This window comes from Cervus elaphus, chromosome X, assembly GCF_910594005.1.
Source record: "Cervus elaphus chromosome X, mCerEla1.1, whole genome shotgun sequence".
NCBI classification, from domain to species: domain Eukaryota; kingdom Metazoa; phylum Chordata; class Mammalia; order Artiodactyla; family Cervidae; genus Cervus; species Cervus elaphus.
Window position 1 is genome coordinate 151,711,423 of NC_057848.1, and position 25,558 is coordinate 151,736,980.

General features: G+C 38.3%; 1 protein-coding gene across 5 annotated transcripts in view; it reads right to left on the reverse strand.

Annotated features, from left to right (window-relative positions):
* ZFX (zinc finger protein X-linked) overlaps positions 1-25,314 on the reverse strand; it is a 36,996-nt gene extending 11,682 nt beyond the window's left edge. For 2 of the 5 annotated variants that reach the window (XM_043895656.1, XM_043895652.1), the window contains exons 1-3: positions 24,654-25,038; positions 8,468-8,556; positions 5,000-5,569 (exon numbers count right to left, since the gene is read on the reverse strand). In XM_043895656.1, the coding sequence (XP_043751591.1) occupies positions 5,000-5,569; positions 8,468-8,528 (631 nt within the window). In that variant the 5' untranslated portion in view covers positions 8,529-8,556; positions 24,654-25,038. Of the gene's footprint in view, positions 1-4,999; positions 5,570-7,169; positions 7,225-8,467; positions 8,557-24,281; positions 24,303-24,653; positions 25,039-25,209 lie in introns of those variants that run through there. The other 3 variants (XM_043895655.1, XM_043895653.1, XM_043895654.1) reach the window with 3 other exon arrangements.
* Between the last annotated feature and the right edge of the window lie 244 nt (positions 25,315-25,558).

Here is a 25,558-nt window from a genome sequence, read left to right on the forward strand (position 1 = left end):
CTAAGACTTTCAAGATGTAGAACTTTTAACCCAATCTTTTTTGTGGTGGGGATAAGGAAGGACTACAACATCTTTATCTTATTTGAGCACTTTATCCCCTGGTGGCTCAGACGGTAAAGAATCCACCTACAATGCAGAAGACCCAGATTCGATCCCTGGATCGGGAAGATTCCCTGGAGAAAGGAATGGTAACCCAATCCAGTATTCTTGCCTGGGAAATCCCATGGACAGAGGAGCCTGGCAGGCTACAGTCCATGGGGTCGCAAAGAGTAGGATATGACTGAGTGACTAACACTTTTCATTCCTAGTACAAATCTAACTGATATCCAGACTGGACATTAAACTGAAAGCTCTTAATTCCCTATAATTTTAGTGTTGTGATTTCTAAGTAAATTTCAGAATGCCTACAGTAAAAAAGACAATAATTTTCTATGGATTAACACAAATCTTTCTGAATTTTATCAGAACAAGCATCTTCTCTATAATAGTTCAATAAATAAGACTTTTCTCACATTTCAGAAATATTCCCATGTGGATATCCATTTTTTAAATTCTGAAATTTTGCTGTGTTTTATCAAATGGTTTAAGGAAGAAAACTGATAGAGCACATATATTTTAAAAAATGGTAAGATACATACACATTCAAGAATCAGCTCGTAGAACAAATAAACAAATATTTTATCATGTCTCCTGTGCTAGTAACTCCTAGAATCAATAAACAAGTCCTTTGACTGTATTGATCCTCAGAGTTTATGCATCAAACATAAAGGGGTTTGGATTTATTTATTTAATCATTCCCCAAACAACTTTTAGTTGGATGTCTTCACTACGAAGTTGTTCTTAATCAGGAGCTAACATGAGACCAACTGGTCAAAATACCTAAACTAGAAGGCCAAGGCCACCACACCCTGCATCCTCAGGGGTGCAGTTGACACTGTGGCTGGACAGTGAATAGTGGCAGGCAGCAACTCTGTAGACAGACCCTCAGCTTATCTACATGTGCTCCACCTCCAGCAATGGTTTTGCCATTGACCCAGTTGCACAGAAAGCTCCCTGAGAGGGCGCTTCAAACCCTCCCTCTTCCTCAACTCTAAATTTAATCCAAATCCTACTTTCTACATACGTCACAAAGCAGTTTCTGCCAAACCCTGCTGAGAGAACCTTATTTCAAACTATCATCAGCTGTTCCTCACCTGGCCTTCTACAACCTCCTCTGATAGTGTATTTTTTTTGTCTCTGATTTTACTCTTACCTTGTCTGCTCTCAACATGACCATTAAGGTTACTTTTCTAAAACTGTAAATCTAGGCATGTTATTATTAATCTACTTACAACCTTCTAACAATTCCCCTCTTAGTACAAGATATTTAAGAGCCTGTATGATTTGTGCCCTTCCCTATTTTGCCACTCATTTCTCACCACTTCCTTCATTTACCTCAGCAAACACATTATTTGTACCCCAAGCAAAAGTCTCTGAACTTCTCTTTTCCAGCTCCTTCCATTTAAGCATGTGGCATTCCTCCCTTCTCGGCTGCCTACCGAACATTTCATTCCCCTTTCAAATTAAGTTCACTACACTATTTTTTAAAGATGTGATAATGGTATTACTGTTTCATTTTTTAAAAATCCTTGTCTTTGAGAACTATATACTCAAATACTTACGAATGAAATGATAGGTGGAATTTGCTTCAAAACAATATAAGGAAGGAAGAAAATGTATAGGAGTAGAGATGAAATATGGAGAAGGAAATGGCAACCCACTCCAGTGTTCTTGCCTGGAGAATCCCAGGGATGGGGCTGCAGAGTCGGACACAACCGAAGTGACTTAGCAGTAGCAGAGATGAAATAAATTCAGCTATGTCTTCAAGCAAGTTTCCACAGAACTTGGCCTTATAACACTTCTATGGCATTTAGCTCACTCAAGTGTATCCCAAATGTCCTAACATCTTTTCACTTAGCGCTTCCAAAATACTTGGTACATCCAGTTATATACACACTCAACTGTAGTTACCTGTTTCTGTTTGTCTTCTTTCCATGACTGTGAACTTTAAAAAGTCAGAGACTTTCACTGTTTATTTCTAACAGCTAGCATGGTTCTTGGCTTATCATGGTTTATCAGTAATGTTTGTGAATAAATATATACAAAAAAAGTAAACATGGACAAGAGTAAAATAACAGTTCACATACAATTCACTTATTATAAACATATTTTGAAAAAATAACATTTTTGTGGTAGTAAAACAATGGAATAGGGCATCAGCGCTGTCTGGGTAGATTCTGCTATAATGGGTAAATAATTAAGAAAGCGTTTAGGCCCCCTCTAAATTATTTCCTAATGTAGATACTGGCAGTAATATGGTAAGTTTTAGTAAATCAATAGTTAAAATAAAAATCTTTTTACATATGGTAATATACATTAGGGGAGGGTGGTGGGAGGGGGGTTCAGGATGTGAGGACACATGTATATCTGTGGCTGATTCATGTTGATGTATGGAGAAAACCATCACAACATTGTAAAGTCATTATCCTCCAATTAAAATAAATAAACAACAAAAAAATTTTAATTAATAAATAAAGTTGCCTTTCCACAAAAATAAAAACAAAGGCTCATTGAAAGATACCAATGACCTCCTAATTGCCTAAAGAAAAAGGCCACTCCTTCCTCAGTGACTGACACTCAGAAATTCTTATCTTTGACTCTGTTAAAAACACTCTAAAGATTTTTCTCTTCCTCTTTTTCCTAAACCTTCCTGATTTTCATGGGCTCTTCTCTGCCTACTTCTTAAATTCCCAAAGGATCAATACTTGACGTCCTTATTTGATAAGCACTTTCTGGGGCCCACCATCCATTTCCAGATAGGATAGGATACCAGCTATACAATCTCTTGTCCCAAATTTCTTCCTCTCTAGTCACAAACTCTCTCAAAAGCACCAAATTCATATTTTTAACTTCCACAGAAACATCCACCAGATTGTTCCCAGCAAACAACCTAAACTTTAAACAGGTCCTAAATCACTTTCTTTCCATTGAATTTATTCCTCCTCCCAGGTAACAGCATAACCAGGCAGCCATCTCCAAAGGTAGAATACCTTAGGGTCCTCCTCGAATTCTTTCTCCCTTAAATCCCTACCCCTAATCTATCACCAAATCACATTAATTTTACTTCCTAAACTCTCTTAAATTGAACTCCCCTTCTATACTCCCACTATTATGAAGGTACTCAGGATCTTCTTTGTCTCATCTAGGAACCATTTCAACTCCTCTCTACCACTAACCTCTCCTCACCTACTCTTACTCCATATTACTACCAGGATTATCTTCCTAAAATAAATTCAAGTTTCAAACAGGGTATTAATATTTTTCCTTGTCAGAATGGCAAAAATTAAAAGGGGAAACAATGTCCTATGCTGATCAGAATGTAGGGAAATGGACATTCTCATAAACTTAGTGGGTGGAGTTAATTAGGCAAACTATCAAGGCAAATATAACCAGACTTGTAAATATGTGTACCCTTTGATTCATCACTACTACTTCTAGAAATGCATTCTAAGTAATTAAACAGAAAGTGCACAAAGATACAAGTACATTCTAAAGTTCCCACTAGTCTCAGAAGAAGCCAAGACCTTTTTTGACATACTATACCCTTTTCCTGGAATGGCTCCCTCTCACCCATGACCTTCTGCATCTTGTTAAGCTAGGAACTCATCGTTGAGTTCAAAGGTCAGCAACTCCATTCTGTCTCCACATTAATTTAGTCATACCTCTACATCATAGTGTGACCTATCTTTCTCTCCCATTGTAGACTGCAAGCTCTCCAAGAACAATGGTTTTTTGTGTTTTTTTATTTAGCATATATCCATATTCTTGGGTTTCCCAGGTGATGTAGTGGTAAAGAATCCGCCTGCCAATGCAGGAGACACAAGAGATGCAGGTTTGATCCCTGGGTTGGGAAGATCCCCTGGAGAAGAAATGGCAACCCATTCCAGTACTTTTGCCTGGGAAATCCCATGCACAGAGGAGCCTGGCAGGCTATAGTCTATATTTGCACTATGCACTATCCACACAAATTTCTGAAACACAGTAGAGGCACAATAAACGTGTTGGAGTGAAGGCATTTTTCTTCTTTTCACACAAATAATTCTCTGATTTCCAAAATCTTAAGAACTTTTAAAAGTTATTTCCTAAAATGCTGGTGGACTCCAACATATTCTATTAAATTAATTCTAACAGGTATTCAAGCAAAGCAAACAGTCTCATAAATTTATATGAGCACATAGTCTGTGAGTCTTGTTTGAATTTAGTTCCTAAAGGCATGGGAATTTCCACACTGAGTCAGAACTGTGGTCTATTCAACTGTGGATTTTATCTCTGACAGAGGCACCAAGAACCAGATTGTAAGACGACACAGTTGTCCTCCCAGATGTTAGAGGTGTGTTCCAAAACAGTTAACTTTTCTTCGATAATCTAGTATGAGTCTGTCACATTTGAAATCATGTTTTAGAATCATTTGTTTAAATACTATGCCAGAGCTCTTTTCCATGCTGTTATAATAAACAGCATTTTACATACTGTATAAGTACATAAGTATTATGTAAGTAGTACTGTACATCCATATACAAGAATATAAGTAGTTTGATTACACATTTTTCTCCTTTTAAGTTTCAAGAGGGTTCCTAATTCTAATAAAGGCTCATAACAGCCTAATCACATCCTTCATGATTTCATAAAGTTCAGTTCTATTCCTTTCTATCTTTGTCTTTCTAGACGAAAGAAATTTCATCTTTCTATTGTGTCCTTAAAAAGAAATGACTCTATTCTGTATTGTTTCACTTGTCTTAATTTTGAGTTATCTTACAGGGTCCAGACTGAAACAACAATGAAGAAAGGTCAATGAGATTTAATTTAATTTTATGGAAGTCAAGAAAATATCCTCCCAACCTAAGTTAGGAAAGACAACCTTTGAAAACACCTTTGACAATCACTGTACCACAAGACTTACAGGAAATCATAAGGTAGTCCTCACAGTTGCCTTTGTCATCCTCCTGCTGGTCCACAGGGATCCCGTTGGCATCTATGACTGCTTCTGAGGCACAATCTGCTACCAATACTTCTTCTGACACTACATCGGCTGTCAGAGGATCAGTGACAATTTCTGCCTCTACTACACTATCATGAACAACGTGTTCAACGTGTCCAATGTCAGACACATGTATGGATTCACTCGTCAAGACGTGTTCTGGCATAGACATTGAGGCTGAAGTAATATCAGAAGCTAAGACGTCATCTGGGACTGTGCAATGTGCTAAAGACACTTCTTCTGTTACATCTGAGTCCAGCACTTGCTCAGGAATGATGACTGTTTCAGATACATCTGCTTCTTCCATGATATCTGGACATTGAACATCTTCTATAACAACGTCCTCGATAACATCTTGGATTACAACTGAGTCTGGGTCATCGGGAACAAAGTTATGTACAGTTATGTCTGAATCCACAACATCTGAAACAAAAACAGTTTCTTGTACTTCCACAACAATTTGATCACCGTCCATGTGTGTAGCATCAGCTCCTTAAAAAAACAAAAATTAAAATCACAAATTTCAGGTAGACCTGCATGACTACCTCAATTAATACAAATGTTACTTAAGTTCTACCAGTCTAGAGCGCCTCAGTTGTCTCAAACATTAAGACAGATTAAAGAAATAAAGAGGGAATCTATTTTTAAATCATATCAGAAATTAGAAATTCTTAACACAAGAATTTTTATACTCATCCCAAATCAATTGATAAGGAAATAATAGAAAAACAAATTAGACAGTCACACACAAAAAATATATTCATGAAAGTAATTTCCTAGGCTGACTAAGATAAAACCCATATGTATAGGTACTTAAGGGATGATTATAAAAATTAGTAAGTAAAGCAACTTCAGGAGGTAAATATACCATTTCCCTCATTATATGTTTTTCACTTCTTTCCCTTCTTGATCCATGTCTCTCTTAACTCATGTTTTTTCTCCTTTTCATCTCTCCCATGTTTTCTTACTTCCCTTCCATTTTTTCCCCTTTCTCCTATTTTGTTTGAGGACAATATCCCACCAATATCCTCCATTTATGACTATGGAAATTCAGAAACTATCTTCTGAATCTAGAATATAAAAAGGATTGGGCCATAAATAAAACCAGGGCTAGAAGGCCACAGTTAAAGAGGAAAGACAACTGGTTAAGGAGCCTCTGTGAAGAGGTAAGATGAATAAAAGTGTAGCTGCTCTGCAGCAATGGAGGGTAAGGTTAGTTGGAGCAGGGCCTGATCCAACCTCACCAGGGTAGTCTGCCTCCATCCAGCTTCCTCCCATCTTCCCATATCCCAATCCCCCAATTCCTCAGAATATAAGAAACCCTATTCTAGTCCACTCTGCAGTTAATGAATGAAGGTAGAGGGTTGAATCATTTGAAGCCCAGTGAGATTAAATGACTTCACCAAGATCACACAGTTTGCACAGATTATGGTGCTCAGTAAATATTACTCTGAATGAATGCCACAAATGAGAATCAAAATCAGATATCCTTGCCAAAAACAAAATGTAAGACAAGACAAATCCAGTATCTTGGCTCCTGATCCAGAGAAAAGCAAACAATATTTTATACAAGTCTTACCTAAAAAGCTATTCAGTCGATTAGTGCTTCTGGATGTGACTCAGACCAAGCTGAGTCCAAGCAGCTGCCTAACTCAATGACTGTTATCAATGGCCAGGCCCGCAGACACACACAGGGCTTTTTAAAAAAATTTTTTAACGAACACAAATAATCAACAAGGGCCAAAGAACCTTTAAAAATGTAAGACATCTTAAAGCCAGTTAATATTCATTTTAATTTTAATTATTCCTAGAAATAACAAAGTGTTTGCTTTAATTCCCATAGAACTTACACAGAATGTTTTATACTGTTTTCAATATTCTCAATGTAACATCAAGCAATAGAGCACTGTAATCTCCATTTTGCAGGCATGAAGATGAAAGCATTTAGTGGCAAAAGTACTGGTTAAAAAATCTAAACCACAGGGCAAGATTTGGACACTTATTAGTTTTGTGACCTTGGGCAAGTCATTTAACCTCTGAGCTTCGGTTTCCTCATCAGTAAAATGAGGACAGTAGTATCTGCCATGCATACCTCACAGGACTGTTGTGATGATCAAATGGGAATATATGGGAAGTGTTCTGAAAAACTGTAATGAAAGGTTTCATTATTATTAGGACATATGGAAATGGAGGCCCTGGCAGATTAAGTGACTTGCTCAAAGATAAACAAACACCATAAGTGTTAACAATCAGGGCTAAAATGCAACAGCCCTTCAATCTACCCCTCAGCCCATGATCTAGGCTTGCGTGCGGCAAGATCAAGCTAGTAAGCGTGCGTTTTTCTCCAAAGAGCTTAAGTCTCTCCTTCAAGCACATTAATTATACTTCATGTTCTAAAGAAGAAAGAATCATAACTTTGCATTTATCATTATCAAGCTGAAATTACCAAAGATGAATCAAAAGACTATCCCATATTGTTAAGAAAAATACACAAACCCCCATTAGATTTAGAGATTAAAGAAAAGTTAAAATATCATTAATATTTAATTTCCTGATAGTTAATTACTATTTCCTTAATATACTACAATAGTCATTTCAAGTCCAATGGAAAACTCATTAACATTTTATTTATAAGGGTTCCTAGTTAATGTTATATAAAACCATTTTACATTACAAAACCTAGCATAATCACTTCACTATGTTATATAATGGGAACCATGAGTAATTAAAAATTGTGAATACTTATTTTTCTTCTATTTTTAGAACTTCATAAGTTTACTTTTCCTTGAACAGTTTGGGGAGTGAGGTAAGACTCCATCTTTCTGAAGCAAATGGTTCCTTTTGTTACCTTGTGAGAGAGAGGATTTTAAAAGTAGGATGGGGTCAGAAAACAGAGTGCCTTAGGTCTATACTTTACCTGCTGGATAATGGGAAACAGAGAAATGACAAGATCCACATGTTATTTTATGATGAGTACTCTGATTGCTGGGCTAGGCAAAAGCGACTAAGGGGAAGCAAAAGAATTTAAAAGTTACTGAAGACTAAGAATGATATGATAGAGTTGGTCTATGTGGAAGAAAGTAGAATGAAGAGATGTAAGCAAGGAATATCTTCAAAGGAAGAACTTTAATAGAACTTAATGCTATAACTGAACTACACACTAAGGTTTTGATCCTGTTGCTGTTACTGACAAGAATATGAGTGATGGTTAAGAGGGAGCCATATTTTTAGGCAGGGAAATAATAATGTACTCACTTTAACATCTGTAGGTTTGACAGGATAATAAGATACCTAAATGTGAATATCAACGAGAGCATCTAACAATTTGTCCACTTGACAACCAACTCCAAATCTGGTAGTTGGGAAGTGGAACAACCCAAATAGTTATACCTGTTGTATCAAAAAATGAGTTTGGTTCTTGTGGTTGTAATTCAAGTCCATCTTCATCCATGGCCTTTAATTTTCATCAGTCACAGCTCCTATATTAGGGGAGAAAGTAAACCAAGCATTAGGTTTTTTATATCATGTATTAAAAATGTCATCATAATATTTACACTTCTGAAACACTCAAAATTATGTGACAAATGAATATCTATCAAAAATGTATCTAGGTGAAATAAAAGAGAAAAGTTAAAATTAAATTGCCAAAAACATAATGATATATGGGCATCTATATGACAAGCAAAGGTAGATAAATAAAAATATCAACTGTGCCTAGACTTTCTGAGATACTACTTACATGCATCATACATACAGCAAACATCCTGATGAATTCTGACACATGCATACATAAATTTGTGTAAGCACTACTCTACCCAGATCAAGACAGAGAACATTTCCAGCATCCCAGCACTCTTGTCTCCTCTCAGTCTGTAATACTCCTCACTCACACAAGCGCAACTGGCTTTATTAAGACTCAACTCTGTAGCTTACTGGGAGGAAATTCCTGCAATTTTCTTATTACTTCTCTAAATTTTATGTAGTCTGCTATCTTCCAACCAATACATTAAACAACAGTTAAAAATTCAAAGTGTGTAATTGTAGCAAACATCCTTTAGGATCTCTGCCTAACTTACAATGACCTCTTAACTAACCCTCCAGTCTAGAGAAGTAAATTCCCACAGTGAATTTATATACTCTCCTGGCCGTAGCTGATTGGCACTAACTATAAAATGTACAAATAAGTTCATCTTTGAGCACAATAAAATCAAAGTCCTATCCCTAGAATTGAAACCATGAACAAAGGTCACTCAGTCTATCATTCTCTCTCTCCTCTCCTCATGGCTGGAACATAGGAGGTGAGGAAGACTATTTACCAACTTCAGCTTAGACTAGTGAGATAAAGTTTACAAATAAAAAACAAAAAGAATCCAGTGAATGCCTTGAGAAATAGAGAAGAGGGAACAGGGAAGGGAAGCTTACCAATAATAGCTTTTTTGGTCTTGGTTCTAGATCTTTCTGAGGTCCAGCTACAGTCTGCCTTGAGTTTTGCAAGCCACCCCAATGACCTTAATGCTCCCTTTTCTACTTAAGCCAAAAATTTACAACAAAAAAATTAACCAATCAAATAATATACTACTTAATACTAATCACTGCTTCAAAAGAGCAGACATCAGGGATTAGGGCTTACTCATGTTACAAGTATTACGTAAACTTCCTCCCTCACTGGTTTCCTTATCTCTACTTTCTCACTTTCTAATCCAACCTAAATGGTAGTATTAAACACATCTTTCTTTTACTTTTATCATCTTTTGCTGATGATAAAAGTGCCGCATGATGCTTGCTAAAATTTCAAATAACAGAAACAAGAATCATTTTTTTTAAAGCATCAGCTAGGTGATATCAGGCCTCGGTTCAAAAAATGTTTAATGGCTCCCTGTTTCCTTCAAATCAAGTTGAAACTCCTGCCATCTTCTAAGTTCCAGCTGCAAATTATCTTTTTCTCATTATCTTCCCTAAGTCTCCCTCCTTCAAGCAACATCCCCGACCACCACATTCACACACTTCAACCAAACAAAAGTGCTCAATATCCACATAAGATCCAAATTCTATACTTGGCTCAGAATTTCTTCTACCAGGAACACCTTTCCCCTATCATCTGTTTGGACCTTCCCTCAAATCCCCTTCCCCACACCCAAGAAAGAAAAAGATGAAAATAATATCCCCCCTCCTCTGAATTTCTACAGCATTTTATCCTTTTTCTGACTGTACTTGTTTGCTGTAAATTATTTACGATTATTTTCAGATGCTAAACTTGTATTTACATACACATATATAATCCTTAATGAAATATCCATGAGAAATTCAATTAACATTAATAAACGGATTTCAGCTTGTCAATCTTGAGATGTATTCTATCCATTTTCAGGAAAGTGAATGTTTCATGTTATTTATTTGAAGTTGTTCAAATTAAACGAACCAAAACCAAAAATATTTCAACTCTAAAAAAATGCAAAAACGAAAAAAAAAGTAAAACATACATGCTCTGAATAAATTGTCACTGCTCTCTCCCCAACAAAATCACCTCTGGCCATAGTCCATTTTCCCCTTTTAAAAAGGTTTAACTACAAAATTATAAATGTAAGCTAATTTTCTAAGCATAATGACATAGTCTTAAAACATGAAATTAAGCCAATTTAGAAGGTAATAAATGGGGTTCCTTAAGGTATTAAGGTTCCTCTCCCCAATTTCCCTACATAAACCCAAACCCATCAGCTCTAAGAATTTTCCACCTGCACAGTAACTCCTTTTCTCAGCTTTTCTATTAAGAGTTTGACAGCTAATCCCCTCAACTCTGACATTATCTCCTTCCTCAGTTTAAGTGACACTCTCGTCTCTCCCCATCTTCCCAGCTTCTGTCTACTCTGCTTGCCCTCTCCCCTTACTGCAGTCCTGCCCAGGATAGGACACTTAGCCCTATTCTCTACTTTCTCTTTATTCCAGAGTTTCAATTATGATTTACACAAAGATAATTCCCCAAATCCAATACTCAGGGTAGTTTCTAACACTTCCACCAGGCTGTCTGCTGAAGATTTTCATCAGGAGAAAATCCTGCTTGCTCCCGATATGACCATTAAGGCCTTTTCCTTCTTCCCTGCTTATATTCCACCAGGTTGTCAGACTGTGTCCCTTCCTTCTCCACAGGTTCCCTGGAATCTGTCCCTTTTTATTCCTAGTGTCACCACTCACTCTCGGTTTCATATTTCCTGATCCCCAAGGGACAAAAATAGCCTCTCAACTGGCCTTTTGCTTTCTGCCACTCCCGTAACAAATGACCAGGAACCTACAAGTAAGGGCTGGTGCCAACTGCCAGGGCATTCCTGCGATCTGTGGGCAGACTAATTTTCAGAAGTACTGTTTTGTTCAAGGCACTCCCTGCTCAGAAAGCTCCAGCAGTTCCCCAAAACTCAGGGTGCTCTAAAATATTAACCCAAGTTACCATATTAGACTTATTTGCTATTATTTCCAACATTTCACATCATATCCATTTCCTCAGATACTCTGGTCTAAATGGAGGGTGTCCACTCACCTTATTTTGACTCAGGTAAGCAGTAACTGTTCAACAGTTTTGACTGGTTATTTTTCCTTCTATTTTGTCATTATAAAAACTCAAATCAGGAAAAAACATGTTTTGAACGTCCTGGCAGAGGTGACTGTACTTCAACTTTGTAACCCCTCTGGGTTAGAAACCTCTCTGATAATCTAACTGAAACCAATGTTCTTAGAATGGGACTACGCAGGAAAGTTCTATGGATTGTGACAAAGTCGGGGTGGTAGGGGGCGCACACTGATGATGTAACTGAAAGTGCCCCTACCTTTGCTGCAAGAACCATGTCCAGTGACCAGCTGAATCTGAAGACAAATCAGCAGAATGGTTCAGAGAACCAAGAACCCAATGATTTGGGTGAACACATAGTTTTAGTCTATCAAATGCCCTCAAAATAATTCCAGGACCCCACTGTCACCTTAAGCTCAGTAAAATATTCCCTTCCTGGATGCATGATCTTAAAAATGCTATGGAAGAATTCACAGCAGAAAAACATACCATTTTAAGAGAAATAATGGGTTGACTTAAACTCAGGAAATTAAAATAACTTTCTTCCATCCTTTAAAATAAAGCAATAAAAATACCATGCCAAGTTAATAAGTATAGCACTGGCATTTTATCTGTCTTAAATTAGGGATAAAGAATATAATTTATTTGTTTTATATCTTTTGCTACCTAGACACTTTCACAATCTTCCTCTCAGGCAAATGAACAGGGTACTTATGTAGTCACTCTGCTTTTTGTCATAAGCATACAAGAATCACTTGTCTGCTTCTGGGCTTCCTGAAACTCCGTGCCTTTTAATTTTATGATGTAACTCTAGTTCCTCTCCCTAAGACATGCTCAGAGACTCAAACTGTATTATACATGTTAGATGAAACTGCTCAAGTTACAGGAAACACAAACAAAAGCAGACCCATCTGTAACAGAATTTTTCTTAAAAAGAAAATGAAACTGCTTAAAATTTACATTTAAAGCCTAATATGTTCTCTCTTAAGCTACATTTCTTTACCAATTTTTTCCCACAGTCTTCAATGTGGGGTATGTAGCTATCATTTCTTCAGATATCTAACTTTCAAATCTGGAATGCTATTTCACTTCTCTCACCAATTCAGCCCTTAAATTTCTCTTACAGCCAGTCACTCTTAAATTCGTCATATCCCCTTTATTTTCACCACTATCACTCTAACAAGCTCTGGTGGACTTCCTCCAGAACCCAGTGGCAATCTTCCAATCAAAAGTTTGAGCCCTTTTTGAAGTGAAGAAATTTTCTTGTTTCTACACTTTCTTCCATTTTCTCTGTTCATTCTTACTAGAATTTCTATTATAGAACGTTAGAACTCCTAAATCTAGCCTCCACATTGCTTTAACCTTTTCTCCTGTATTTTCTATCCTTTTCTATTACATCCTCAGAATCCTTAAGCCCTTTCTTCTAACCTAGCTATCTGATCTTCACCCCATCCATTGATTTTTACTTAAAATATCATGTTTTGGGACTTCTCTGGCAGTCCAGAGGCTAGGACTGTGCTTTCAGTGCAGGGGGCATGAGTTCAATCCCTGGTCAGGGAACTAATATTCAGCATGCCAAGTAGCATGGCCAAAAAGCTTTTTAAAACATGTTTTAATTTCAAAATAAACTTAGTTTTCTTTTACACAGTAACCTTTTTTCAGTGGATACTGCATCTTCTCAAATATCTCTGAGGATTTATTCTGTACTCTATATTAAACTGTCTCCTCTGCTGTTTCATTATTCAGTGGGTTGAATTTCGTGCCTCTCTTTCAGACTGATGGTATTCCTCAAAAGCATTGTTCTTACAGGTTCTCCACGTATATTTGTGGATAAGGGTCTAGAGTTACATTCTGATAGCTGAGCTGTATTCTGTATTTTCTCAGCCCAAGTGAGAATCCCTGGTGGCCTAGCAATGAACCCAAGTTCTGACCAAAGGAGTCCTGTCTAGAATAAGGCCAAGGGAGAGAAAGGAACCATGTAATTAGCCAGGCTTTCCTTTATGGTGGATGAGTGCAGGTACTGGAGGTCCAATATCCTCAGGATAGCTATAAGCTACCTAAAGCACTGCCCTTAGCTTTCTCCCCACAATACTCGCATTGGAATTTCCTATGGATGAATTTGCAATTCAGAAAGCCAAATTTCTGGCATTAGCTCAGGAGGACAACCACTAGAGACATCTATACTGGTAAGTAAATGGCTTGGCTTTCCATAACTTTATCTGGTTGTGCCCACGGCTTGCTCTTTCTCCTAGGATGTCCCCACTTCTGACACTGGGGATAACACAAAATAACAATTTGGGGATGGTCCTTCCAGCTTTTCAAATAAGGATACATGTTCACTTATCTAAGTTCTCTAGGGCTTTGTCATTGATTGATTCCCAATTGCTTTATGCAACCAGAAATTCATCATATTCTGGACTACAAGTGGCATATCCCTCAGGTTTTCTTTTTTCTTTGTATACTTCTTCCTCAATGTGATTTCAAAAAAAAGTAAAAATAAATGTGTGTTCTCTAGTCTATCTTGAAGTCATTATTAACTTGTATGTGTCAAATAAAACAGCATGGAAACATGTAAAAGCGAAAAAAAAAAACAAACTGAGATAGAAACGGAACCAAAAAAATCAATAGTACCAGAAAGTTACAACTCTTATCAACACCTAACAGATCAAACACTCAAAAAATAAGTAAAGATATATATATAAGTAATATTGAGCTAAAAGGTTTAATTCAAATTCCACTAACAGAATATTTTAAACAACCTTGCCACCCTCTGTGTCAAGAAGAGAAAAAAAAAAAATGCTTCCTGTTGCAAATGTCAGAGCCCCTCCTTCCTTGCCCTGTCCTACTCAGAATTCTGTACGTTTTGCTCAAAAATTTAATGCCAAGTTGTTACAGACTAGTTTTTTCCATAAAACCATTTGAACCAGTCATTTCAAGGTTTTTTGGTTAAAGTCTAAGAGTTCAAACTTTCAAAATCTATTAAAATTTTGTCCTAAAACACTGCATATTAACTATACTTCAGTTAAAATTTTTTTCTTTAAAAAGAGCTTTTAAACAGGAAAAAAACTAGACCTAAAAATGACAAGTCTTCCTAAAATCTTATTTTTCCAAAGCCCATATTCATGTTCAGATTAAGAGTTGCCAAAATATTAAAACCTAAATGTCCACTGACAGTTGAATGGATAAAAGAAAATGTAATATATAAATACACTGGGATAGTATTCAGTCTCAAAATCCCATCAGTCAAACTCAGAGAAGCAGAGAGTAGAATGGTGGGTCCTCGGGGTTAAATGGAGGAGATGTTGGAGAGATAATGGTAAAGGATAGAGAGTATCTATAGCTAACAATACTGTAGTGTACACTTAAAATTTCCTAAAAGGGTAGATCATATGTTAAGTGTTCTTACTATGAAGGAGAAGGAGGTGACGTGAAAAAGGAAGAACAGGAAGACACCAACAGGATTCCACTAACATGAAATGTGAAGAAAAGGCAAATCCATACAGACAGAAAGTAGACTGGCAGGGGCAGGGGGTGGAAACTGATTGCTAACTGGGTACAGGCTTTCTGAAGTGATAAAAATGTTCTAAAATTACTGGTGATAGGACAACTCAATCTACAAAAAATTCACTGAAGTATACAGTTTCGAAGGGTGTATTTTGCAACAGCTTTCTCTCAATAAAGTTGTTTAAAAAAACACACAAGTACATGCAAATCAAAAACTAGTTCATGTTACATTAAGTATTCTTAGACAGGAGACTGATATCAGAATCACTTTATAACAAAAAGAAATGTATTAAAACTCAGGTGAAACACTAAAAGTATTTCTTCTCAAGTCAAACTTAAGACAAGGATGCCCACTATTATTATTTAAGATTGTATGGGAACTGATAGCCAAGGCAGTAAGATAATGAAATGCAAGATATAATTATTATTTGAAAGAAATTATATTTATTTACATATGACTTACTGAGGAAATTCAAGAGAATCAACTAAAATCTTAATTTCAGAGTGAATTCATAAAGTGTGCTGATACAAAATTAATATACTTGAAGGCAAAGGTTTTTCTTTTTTAAGACAAAAGCTTTTTTATGCCATAGTTAAAAATGTAAAATACCACTGATAAGAATAACTGAAAACTCTACTAAGTAGAATTAAAAAAAAAAATACACAGAAAAATCAACCTTGCTCTTCAATATATTGGATCAGTAATATTAATTCTCTTTGATTACTACATTCAATTAAAATCCCAACACACTTTTGTTGTAAATCAATTGACCTTATATATGTAGGTCTACTTTCAGACTATTCCGTTCCATTGACCAATTCGGCCTTGCACCCACTATATTAATCACTGTAACTTTATAATAAGCTTTGATATGTGGTAGTGAAAGTTTTCCAACTTACACTTTTTTCAAGACTGGCTTTGCTATTCCAGGCCCTTTGCATTTCCATATAAATCTGATTTGATAAAAAAAAAAAAAAAACCCCAACCTGTTGGGGTTTTGATTGGGACTTCATTGAATCTCTCTGTATGTCAAAATTGACATATTTATAATATGGACACTTATGATCCATGAACATTGTGTCTCTCTACATTTATTAGCTCATCTTTCATTTCCTCAGTAATGCTTTTTTAACTAAAGGTCTTAGTAAGTTGTGCTGGGTTTATTTCAAGGTATTGAATGCTTTCTGATCTTATTATAAATTGTACTACTGGGATTTAGAACAAAAATATGAAACAATCAATCAACTGTACTGGCTTTTAAATCTGACTTTCAAATTGTTTGTTGTTAGTATAGAAAAATACAATTAATTTTTGTGTATTAATCAACGTCCCCCAACTATAAAGTAGTAAAATCAGAAATAAATGTCACAGAGATAATAACACCCCCCAAAAAAATTCCCATAAATTTGAAAGTCTCAATAATTCAATGGGCAATAGGAAAAATAAAAAATCGCAATGCATTTAGAACTAAATAACAAAAAATCAATTCATATCAAATTCACAGTATCCAGTTACAGTTCAGAATAAATTTTATAGTTTTAAAGGTATTTAACAGTAGAGATTAAAAACTAATGAGCTAAACTTCAAATTAAACTTTTAAAATGTCAGAATAAATGCAAATAAGAAATATTAACCATATGAGCAGAAGCAAAAAGGGTCAATAAAAAGAACTATTTTAAAAGCCTTAATATACGCAAGTTATTGGCAGTACTCAACAAAAAAAAAGGGAACAAATTAATGAAATTAGACATTTTAAAGTCTTTAGAGAAGACTATATTTTATACCAATATATTTGAAATGTTATATCTTTCTAGAATACTTTATTTTGTATAAAGAAAACTCAAGAAAAGCCAAAAGACTTACCACCATGAATAAAACTATTAACCAAAAAACAATTCAGAAAAAAAAAAAAGACACCAGGCAAAGACAATTTCACTGAATTCTAACTTTCTAGAAACAGATCATCTCTATTAAACACAACTTGTTTCAAAAAGAAATACTCCTCAATATATCTTAAAAAGTTAGCATAAAAACAAAACTACATGGCAATAACAAAAGGACACAGATATCCAGGGACTCCAAAGATAGTTAAAAATACAAAATCTATTAATACAATTCATCACATGTACAGATGCAGCAAAAACATTAAAAAATCAACTCTTGTTCATAACGAAAACTCTAAAATGCTAGGTAAAAGAGAACATAAACTAAAAAACTAGTATGCCCACGCTCCAAAAAAAAAAAAAACCCACCAAAATATCATTTTTAATGATAAAATGTTAGAAGCACTCCATTAAACATTAAAGTACCTAGACAATAATGCCTGCTATCAATGTTTTCATACAAGTCTGCGCTAGAGGCGTTAGTGAAGCAGAAGAAAAAGAAAACAAAAAAGAAAGAGGAGGCAAAAAGGAAATCAAAAGAAGAAATAAAACATCTTTATTCACATACATTTATGTATTTAGAAAATACAAACGAATTATAAACTCCCACATTTCACTGAATCCAAAAATACCACCTGTTTTAAGATGCATCCTTGTTCTACCTACAACTAAGGAAAATACAGTCAAACTGATACTACATTTTAATATCTAGAAATTTCATTTTAGACTTATCAAGACAATTCTTTTAGACTGATTTAGATGTATTTCCATCATAGCCTGTGCATATACGGAAGAAAAAAATAGAAGCAGAAGAAATTGGTAGAGGGGTACTCCTAAAACTTCACATTCAGGGTCCTACTCTGGAATGCTCTTCTACTTAAAGCCCTTCAATTTTTCCTAACAATACTGTCCTCTACCAACAAGAGTATTGGTGATACGGCATTTCGTAAAATGTTCCATTATTATCTATGGGATTTTCTTTCTGGTAAGACACTCACTTCACAATTCCTTCTGCCTTCAGTTGTACTGCTGAGCAAGAAATTACAAAACAACAATCCACATGCTCATTTAAGTGACGACGAAACGAAGAGTCCTGACCAAGTACGTGCATATAAAGATGATAACATCAAGACATGGACAACCATGATTACAGGACACTATCAACTGAAGATCTATGTGACTCTCTGAGGGGGAGAGATGTAAGATGTAATGGAGGGGGGGAATGTACTTCAGAATCTATGAAATATAGTAATATGCAAGTTCAACAAGGTTACACTATCAATACATTAAGTCCATAGTACTCCCTATATATCAGCAATAACTAGAAACAATCTCTAAAAGATATTCACAATAACAAAAATTATACAAATTTTTTCTAGCAAAAAATCTAATAAAAGCTGTGCAAGAGTTTTATGAAAAGCAGTAGAATACACCCAAGACTCAAATCCCAGCTCCGCTAGTTAGCATATATCTAGATTTATCTATATATTATTCTGTAAATTTGATGCAAATACAATAAAAATCCAAGTTTTTCATACAAACCAACAAACAAACTGACCCGAAAATAAAGGAAGAAAAACAGCTTCAAAACTCTGAAAAAGAACACTTATTAAGATTTAATTATAAAGCTATCATTGTTAAATCAGAGTGGTAGAGGTATTATAGTCAAACAGACCAATGAAATCAGAAGAAAGTAGAAACAGATATATATATGGAATTAGCGAGGAGGAAGGCCAAACTACTCAGCAAATTCATATTAAAAAGATAAAATTAGATCCCTACATCACACAATAGAGAAAAAATTCCAGATGAATTAATGACCTAAATATGTAAAAAGTACAGTATCATTTATAACCTTGGGGCAAGGGAAGAATTTCTCGCTGATACGAGAAAACATAAGACATTAAAAAAGAAAAAACTGAGAAAACTTACTACTTTCACATTAAGAAGTCCTACACAAAAAACATTCCACAAACAAAACTAAAAGATTAGCCACAGACTAGAAAATGGTATTTTCGGTGTGTGAAACTACACATTATTAATATTCAGAATATAAAAAGAATAACCATAAACCAGTGAGGAAAAGGCAACAATCCAATAAAAAATGGACCAAAGTTAGGCACAAGTAAATCACAGAAAACTCATACAGCCAATAAATACATGGGAAAAAAAGTTCAACAACATGAGTAATCGAAGAAATGCTAAATGAAAACAGCAATGAGATACCACTTTTACCCAAAAGACTGGAGAAAACTGCAAAGTCTAACCTTTTGGCAATGGTCTGGAGAAAGAGAGACTCATACAAAGCTGGTGGGGATGTCAAATGGAGCACAATTCGACAATTCCCAATAAAATCGACAAATGCACTGACTCTCGAATGTAGCTACTCGACTTCCACAATCTCGAGAGAGAAGAACCCCCTATTTAGGATGCTCAGGGCCACACTGTTTGAAATTGCAGAAAACTGCTAACAACCTAATGGCCCCTCCCTAAGAATAGATAAATAAACCACAGTATATTTACACATTAAAATATAAGTAAAATGAATGAAGTAGATCAGTGGTTTTCAAATTTCTTGGACTCGGGACCTCTTTACACTCTTAAAAATTGAAGACCTCAAAGAGTTTTTGTTTATGTGGGTTCTATCTAGACATGTTTATGTTAGAAATTAAATCCGAGACATCTTAAAAAGATTTATTAGTTCATAGAAAATCAACCCACTGTATGTAAACATGAACACTGATTTTTAAATAACTATTTTTCAAAACAAAAAAATTGTTAAAAGAGTAGCACTGTTTTACATTTCTGCAAATCTCTTCAAAGACAGGCTTAATAGAGGACAGCTGGATTCCCATAACTGCGTCTGTGTTCCATCTATCATGACATCATGTTTCGTGGCGCCTTTGTACAGTACTTGTGCAGTGCACAAAAGAATGAGGCTGGAAGAATCTCAAGGATCCCTGGGAATTCCTGGAGCACTCTGAGAATCGCTAAACTAGATTCACATACAAGCATGAAAAAAATCTCAAAAAACACTTTGCTAAGTGAAAAAATATATATAAAATGATAAACACAGTACGATACCATATATGCAAAGTTAAAACACACAGAGCAGTACTTGATATTGTTTCTGGTACATACGTATTAGGACAGTGGTTATTTCTGGCAAAGAAAAGACAGGAATGGGATAGGGAGGCACTTTCTGTGAGGTTTTCTTTAAATACAGAGCAAGTTATGAAACAAATACGTGTAAGCTATTTAAGATCTGTTAAATCTGAGCGATACTTGCTTTTTAGCAATTCTGAGATATCTCATAATTTTTAAACTGTAAATATTTTTTCTATCCTAATGGTTGTATTTTCAAGGTCATGTAGCTTCCTCAAAACATACCTCCCTTTGAGTAAAATATAGTTACAAGATTCCTGGATTTTATAAAAAAAAGTTCTTTGAAAAATAATTTGACAGGAATAAGAGGAGACTGGCTATATTAACTCCAAGTTTAAGCAGTGGGGGTTACTCAGCTTATGTGGTATGTCTTACTACATACGCCCCTTGGTCAAAGAACACAGTGACTAGACAGATACTTTAATAATTGAAAACTATCCAACTACATACAATTCTCTGCACCCAATAATTGAGATAATTGTTTTTAGGTAACTGTCTTTACTATGTGCCAGGTAATGCTCTGGGACAAGGATAAATGAGAATCTGTCTCTACAGGTTTAGAAAAGATAACAAAAATATAAATACACAGCTAAAACAAAATCGGTTAAATGCTAAATTAAAACATACCGACACTGCTATATGAGACAGAATAAACATGTAGGAAAATGACATAAACATGTCTAGAAAAATGACAGTGCCATAAAAGAAAGAAAACAAGCTAGAAGCAGAAGTTATTTTAGGGGCTCTGGGTTTAAAGAACAATTTTCCCCCCAGTAAACAGTACTGGGCTTCGTTGGTTTCAGCCATGTTAGACACCTGAATAGAGGTGGTTAATAAGCAACTGGAAATGCTAGATGAGAAACTAGAAAAGAGGGTGGGCATCGTAAAGGGCACCAAAACCATGGGAGAAGATTGAAGAAAACAGCAGAGATGACTGACCTGGAGAAAAATCCCATGCCAGGAGACAGAGAAGGCACAGAGTTTCTGAAACACAGAACACTTTTATGAGATACACCTGCTGACATGCTGTGGAAAAGTTTCCCAATTTGGGAAGTATCGGATCTAGGAAGAGTGGGATGAAAAGAAAGAAAAGTGCTGGTAAAAGGAAAAATAGCTGAAGTTTTTGTAAGATGAGCAAACCCAGGAATGTTTTTAAGGACAGGGAAAGGCACCAGCAGAGTTAGATGGCAGTGATGCAAGTGGCAGAACCACACTGCCAGAGCTCCATCCTTTGGGACCAGTGGATCCCACCAGCAGAGCATCTGGGCCTGAAGGAGGCCAATTCTTCCTGCAGGCAGAGAACAGGACAGCCTAGGGAGAGACAAAGGAAGAGCCTGAAGTGGCAGGAAGGAAATTCACTTGCTTGTATCTGATCGTCCTCTATCTTTCTGGCCTAAGTAAACGATTAGGTAATCTCTGCTGAGGCTGAGTGGTTTAAAGGACAGGTTTAGGAGTTAAAGAGTAAAAAAGAAAAGTCTGGAATTGCCAGTGTACACAAACACAAATGACACAAACAAGGACATCAGTGGCATTAAAAGTCTAGATGGGTTTAGAAAAGAAGCATTTACAAACAGCAATGCGAAAGAAAAGTTTTTCTTCAATGCATTATGAGCATGCTTTTTAAAAAAAGCAAACTTCCATCTATCTGAAAGATACACAAATTGAAAATCAACACCTCGTTTATCCAAGATGGCCAGTGTTCCACCAGTTTTAAACCATAGATTTCTGTCCTCTTAACTATACATACAACTTGAGTCCAACTCGGAATCTTATTCATCCACTCCTGCTGTACTGGAACACCCACTGCTGCTGTACTGCATGTGCAGCAACAACAATTCTCTCTTTTAGAGTTCTATGTATTTCCCAGTTGTTAAGACACAAAGCAACTGGTTCTTTCAAGTTTACGTTTACCTTTACCATCTCGACAACCACAGCCCACCTTAGTATCTTGCTCAAGAGTCAGCCTCCTACAATGCACTGTCTCAAACGTTTCTAACCCATGGCCTTTTACAATCAACATGAGACTCTAAAAAAAAAAAAAAAAAAGGAAAAAGTGAAACAACTTTCTAATGAATATTTATGCTACCTATAAATTTACGTTATCATAAAATTCTAGGAAACACATTCCCAAAATGTGCATCTAGACTAGTTCACATATTAATCAAAACATGAGAAGGCTTAGTTTAGCAAACAGCCTTAGTTACGTTCTTAATCAAAAAGTGGTTCCTCTTACCAAACAGAAAAATAGGGATTCCAAAAAAGCCATCTGAAGGTTGCTGCATTTTTAATCATCATTAAAACTGACTTCTTTAAAAATTACCATGGGGATACTTACAGGTTCATTCCTCCTTTTGGTAAAGTAACCCACAGCACTGATCCTGTAATGTTCAACCACGGTAAATGAAAAGCTAGAAGTCCCTCCCCATTGGTTTATTACAGAAATTATAGCAACTCTTGAACAAAAGGTTACTTGAAGTGAGAAATTAGGACAGGAAAAAGGAGCAGTTATCTATAACAGATTATTTTTTAAAAGTAGCAAAATTGGCTGAACTTCCAAACATTCTTGATAATCATTCCTGTAGTGAAACACTGCTTTTCAAGGTTAACTTTGCTACTCTCATTATATCTCAACTTTGAAACTCTTCTGATGCCAGCGGAAGGACCAAGAGACTATAAAGCCGGGCTCAGGTGCGTCATCACTCTTGATACTTGAGGGCTCTCTGGGCCTTTCCCATCAAGTATAAGCCTCTCTACCTGCAAAGTAAGCTCCATCTACCTTAGCCGCCACTCCCCTACCTACACCATCTACTCCTGCCAAATTATACACACTTGCTGTTTTCTGTAAGAAGCGTTCACCCTTGAAACGCCCTTTCCCCACCCCCATCTCCGTCAAACAAAGTCCTACCCATCCTTCAGTAACCTCAAAATGTCACCTAACCTTGCTTTCCTCTGAAACCCCAATAACTGGTTGTACCTTCCCCGCACCACCTCAGTACATCTCACCTCATCTGCCTCTGAACAACGAACTTCTTGGAGTCGCCGTCTGCACTACAAGAATCTTTTTAATCTTTCGGAGCACCAGCTGGCACTGGGCTCCGAGTTCACGGGAGAGTAGTAGAGTATGCAGTCAAAACTACTTAAAAGGTGGGACTGCACCGTAGAGTTTTTCACATCAAATAGAGAAACTGAATACCATACCATGTACAGAACAGCATTGCATCACTTTATGCTGTCCTTCAGTAACCAGCTAAAACTTCTGCCCTTTTCTTACTCCTGGGGGAAAAAAAATGCTAGCAACAGATCGCTAAGAGCTTAAATTTATCTTTTCTAGAAAGCTGTTGCCGAATTAATGAAACTGAAATGACTCCGTTTCATTCCTCCGTTTCCGTGCTGTGCAATTTGCATTTTTCCCTTATAGCATAAAAGTGGTAAGAACTTCTTACCTATCAATTTTTTTTTTTACTCCTTAATTTTTTTTTACTCGAGAAGACAGTGATTGTTGGAAAACGACTGCGTCTAGGGCACCCTAACAGTCACGTGTGACTTCGATGTGGTAAAAATTAAAAAATATCTTGGGGTCCCTTTTGCGTTGATGAGTCCACATGCCTGGGCGGCCATCCGTCCGGACGACCCTCAAATGACTACCAGCGCGGGGGAAGGGCCCTGAGGGACGAGACGGCCGCGGCGCCCGGGCGCCAGCTATGGCCGCCTGCGGCAGCTCAGTTAAAATACAACGGAAGCAGGAGCCAGTCACGGGGCTGCGGGAGGCAGGGCAGGAAGGTGGCGCTGCCGCCGAGCGACTGGAGCCAGAGCGCCCATCATGGCGGCGAGGGCAATGGCCGCTGTGGGGAGCGAGCACGCCCCCTCCGCACGCACACGCTGCCGTGCCGGGCCTCCGGGACCCGTCACCGGAGCCGCCGCCGCCGCCGCCCGCTCTCCGACCCCCCCTCACGGGCTGTAGCGGAATTTTCTCTTCAGACACCGCCTTCAAGATGGCGGCTCCCCCTCCCCGCAACCCCCTCAACCGTCCCCTGCAGCAGGCGCCGAGGTGCCGCCATCTTTTCCCCCGTCCCTCCCCCCCTCGTCGATATTTACATAGCGAAAATCGGCCCGGCCGGCCTGCGGCCTTCACCTCACGCCTGCAGCCTTCGCCTCCTTGCCAGGCCTCACCGCGGCGCGATGCCCCAGGCCGGCCGCGACACCGACCGGGGCCCCTCGGCCGTTTCCAAGGCCACCGGGCAACCGTCCCCCAACCCCCGCCCGTTTGTGGAGCGCGCCTCCGCCGCCGCTCGGGGCAGCCGGGCTCCTCCCCGGGCCTAACTGCGGCCTCCTTGGGGCCTGCTCGGCGCCGCGCGCCACACCGCCCGGCCTAGCGCGGAAGAGCGCCACGCGGGCCGCCAACCAGGCCGGGACCAGGCCCCTGCGCGCGGGCTAGGCCCTACGGCCGCGGCGGCGCCCGGAACTCACCGGACGGGCGTGCGGGCGGTCGGCGACGGTGGCGGGTGCTGCAGGCCGGCCTTTCTCTGGAGCACTGGGCCGGGCTCCGGCTGGTGGGGCGGGCGGAGGGAGGGAGGAGGGGCCGAGTTCGGAGCTGACAAAAAGCGGCCCAGCTCCCCGGCACGGGCCCGCCGTCAGCACGTCACGTCACCGCCCGGGAGAGAGACCCAGGAAAATGCGGAAGGATAGATAGGCCCCCTCCTTCGCCCGGTGTGTCCCCCTGGCGCCCCGGTCGGTGCGCTCACGCTCCGCGACCGGGGAGCCCAGTGGCCTCGCTGCGGCGGGGTCTCCGGCGGCCGCAGTCTCCGTGACAGCGCCCCCCTTCTTTCCACCTCCTCCGCGCTCCCGCCCGCCGCCGCCGCCGCCGCTACACACGCGCCACTGCCGCCGTCTCGGCCGTAAAAGCCCGCGCGGGGCCGTGGTCCGCCGACCCCACGGAGAGGCAAGAGGCCCGCAACCGGCCCGGCCGCCCCCCACCATCTCCCGAGGGCCGCGGCCGGCCCCCGGGCCCTCCCCGGAGACCTACCGCCTCTCCGCGCCGGTCCTGGCCCAGGCGCCTGCTCGAGTTGTTTGCAGGCCCTCAGACCCCCGCCCGCAGTAAATGTGTTTTCTTCATCCCTGTGGCTGGAGAAGAAGATAAATTTAGCAACCCCCACTGTCCCCTGCCTTCGCTTAAAAAAAAAAAAAGCAACTTTGAAATAAAATGAAAATAGGCTTGCCAGTCTAAATGGGTGTGTGGGCAAAAGGAGGGGCAGAAGGGTTATTCTAGAGCACGTACCAAACTGTTTAATTTTTTCTTTTTAATAAACGTTCAGAGAACCTAATTGGTTAGTTTACAGCGGGAAAAACAAGAAGTGTTACATTTTGAAACTTGT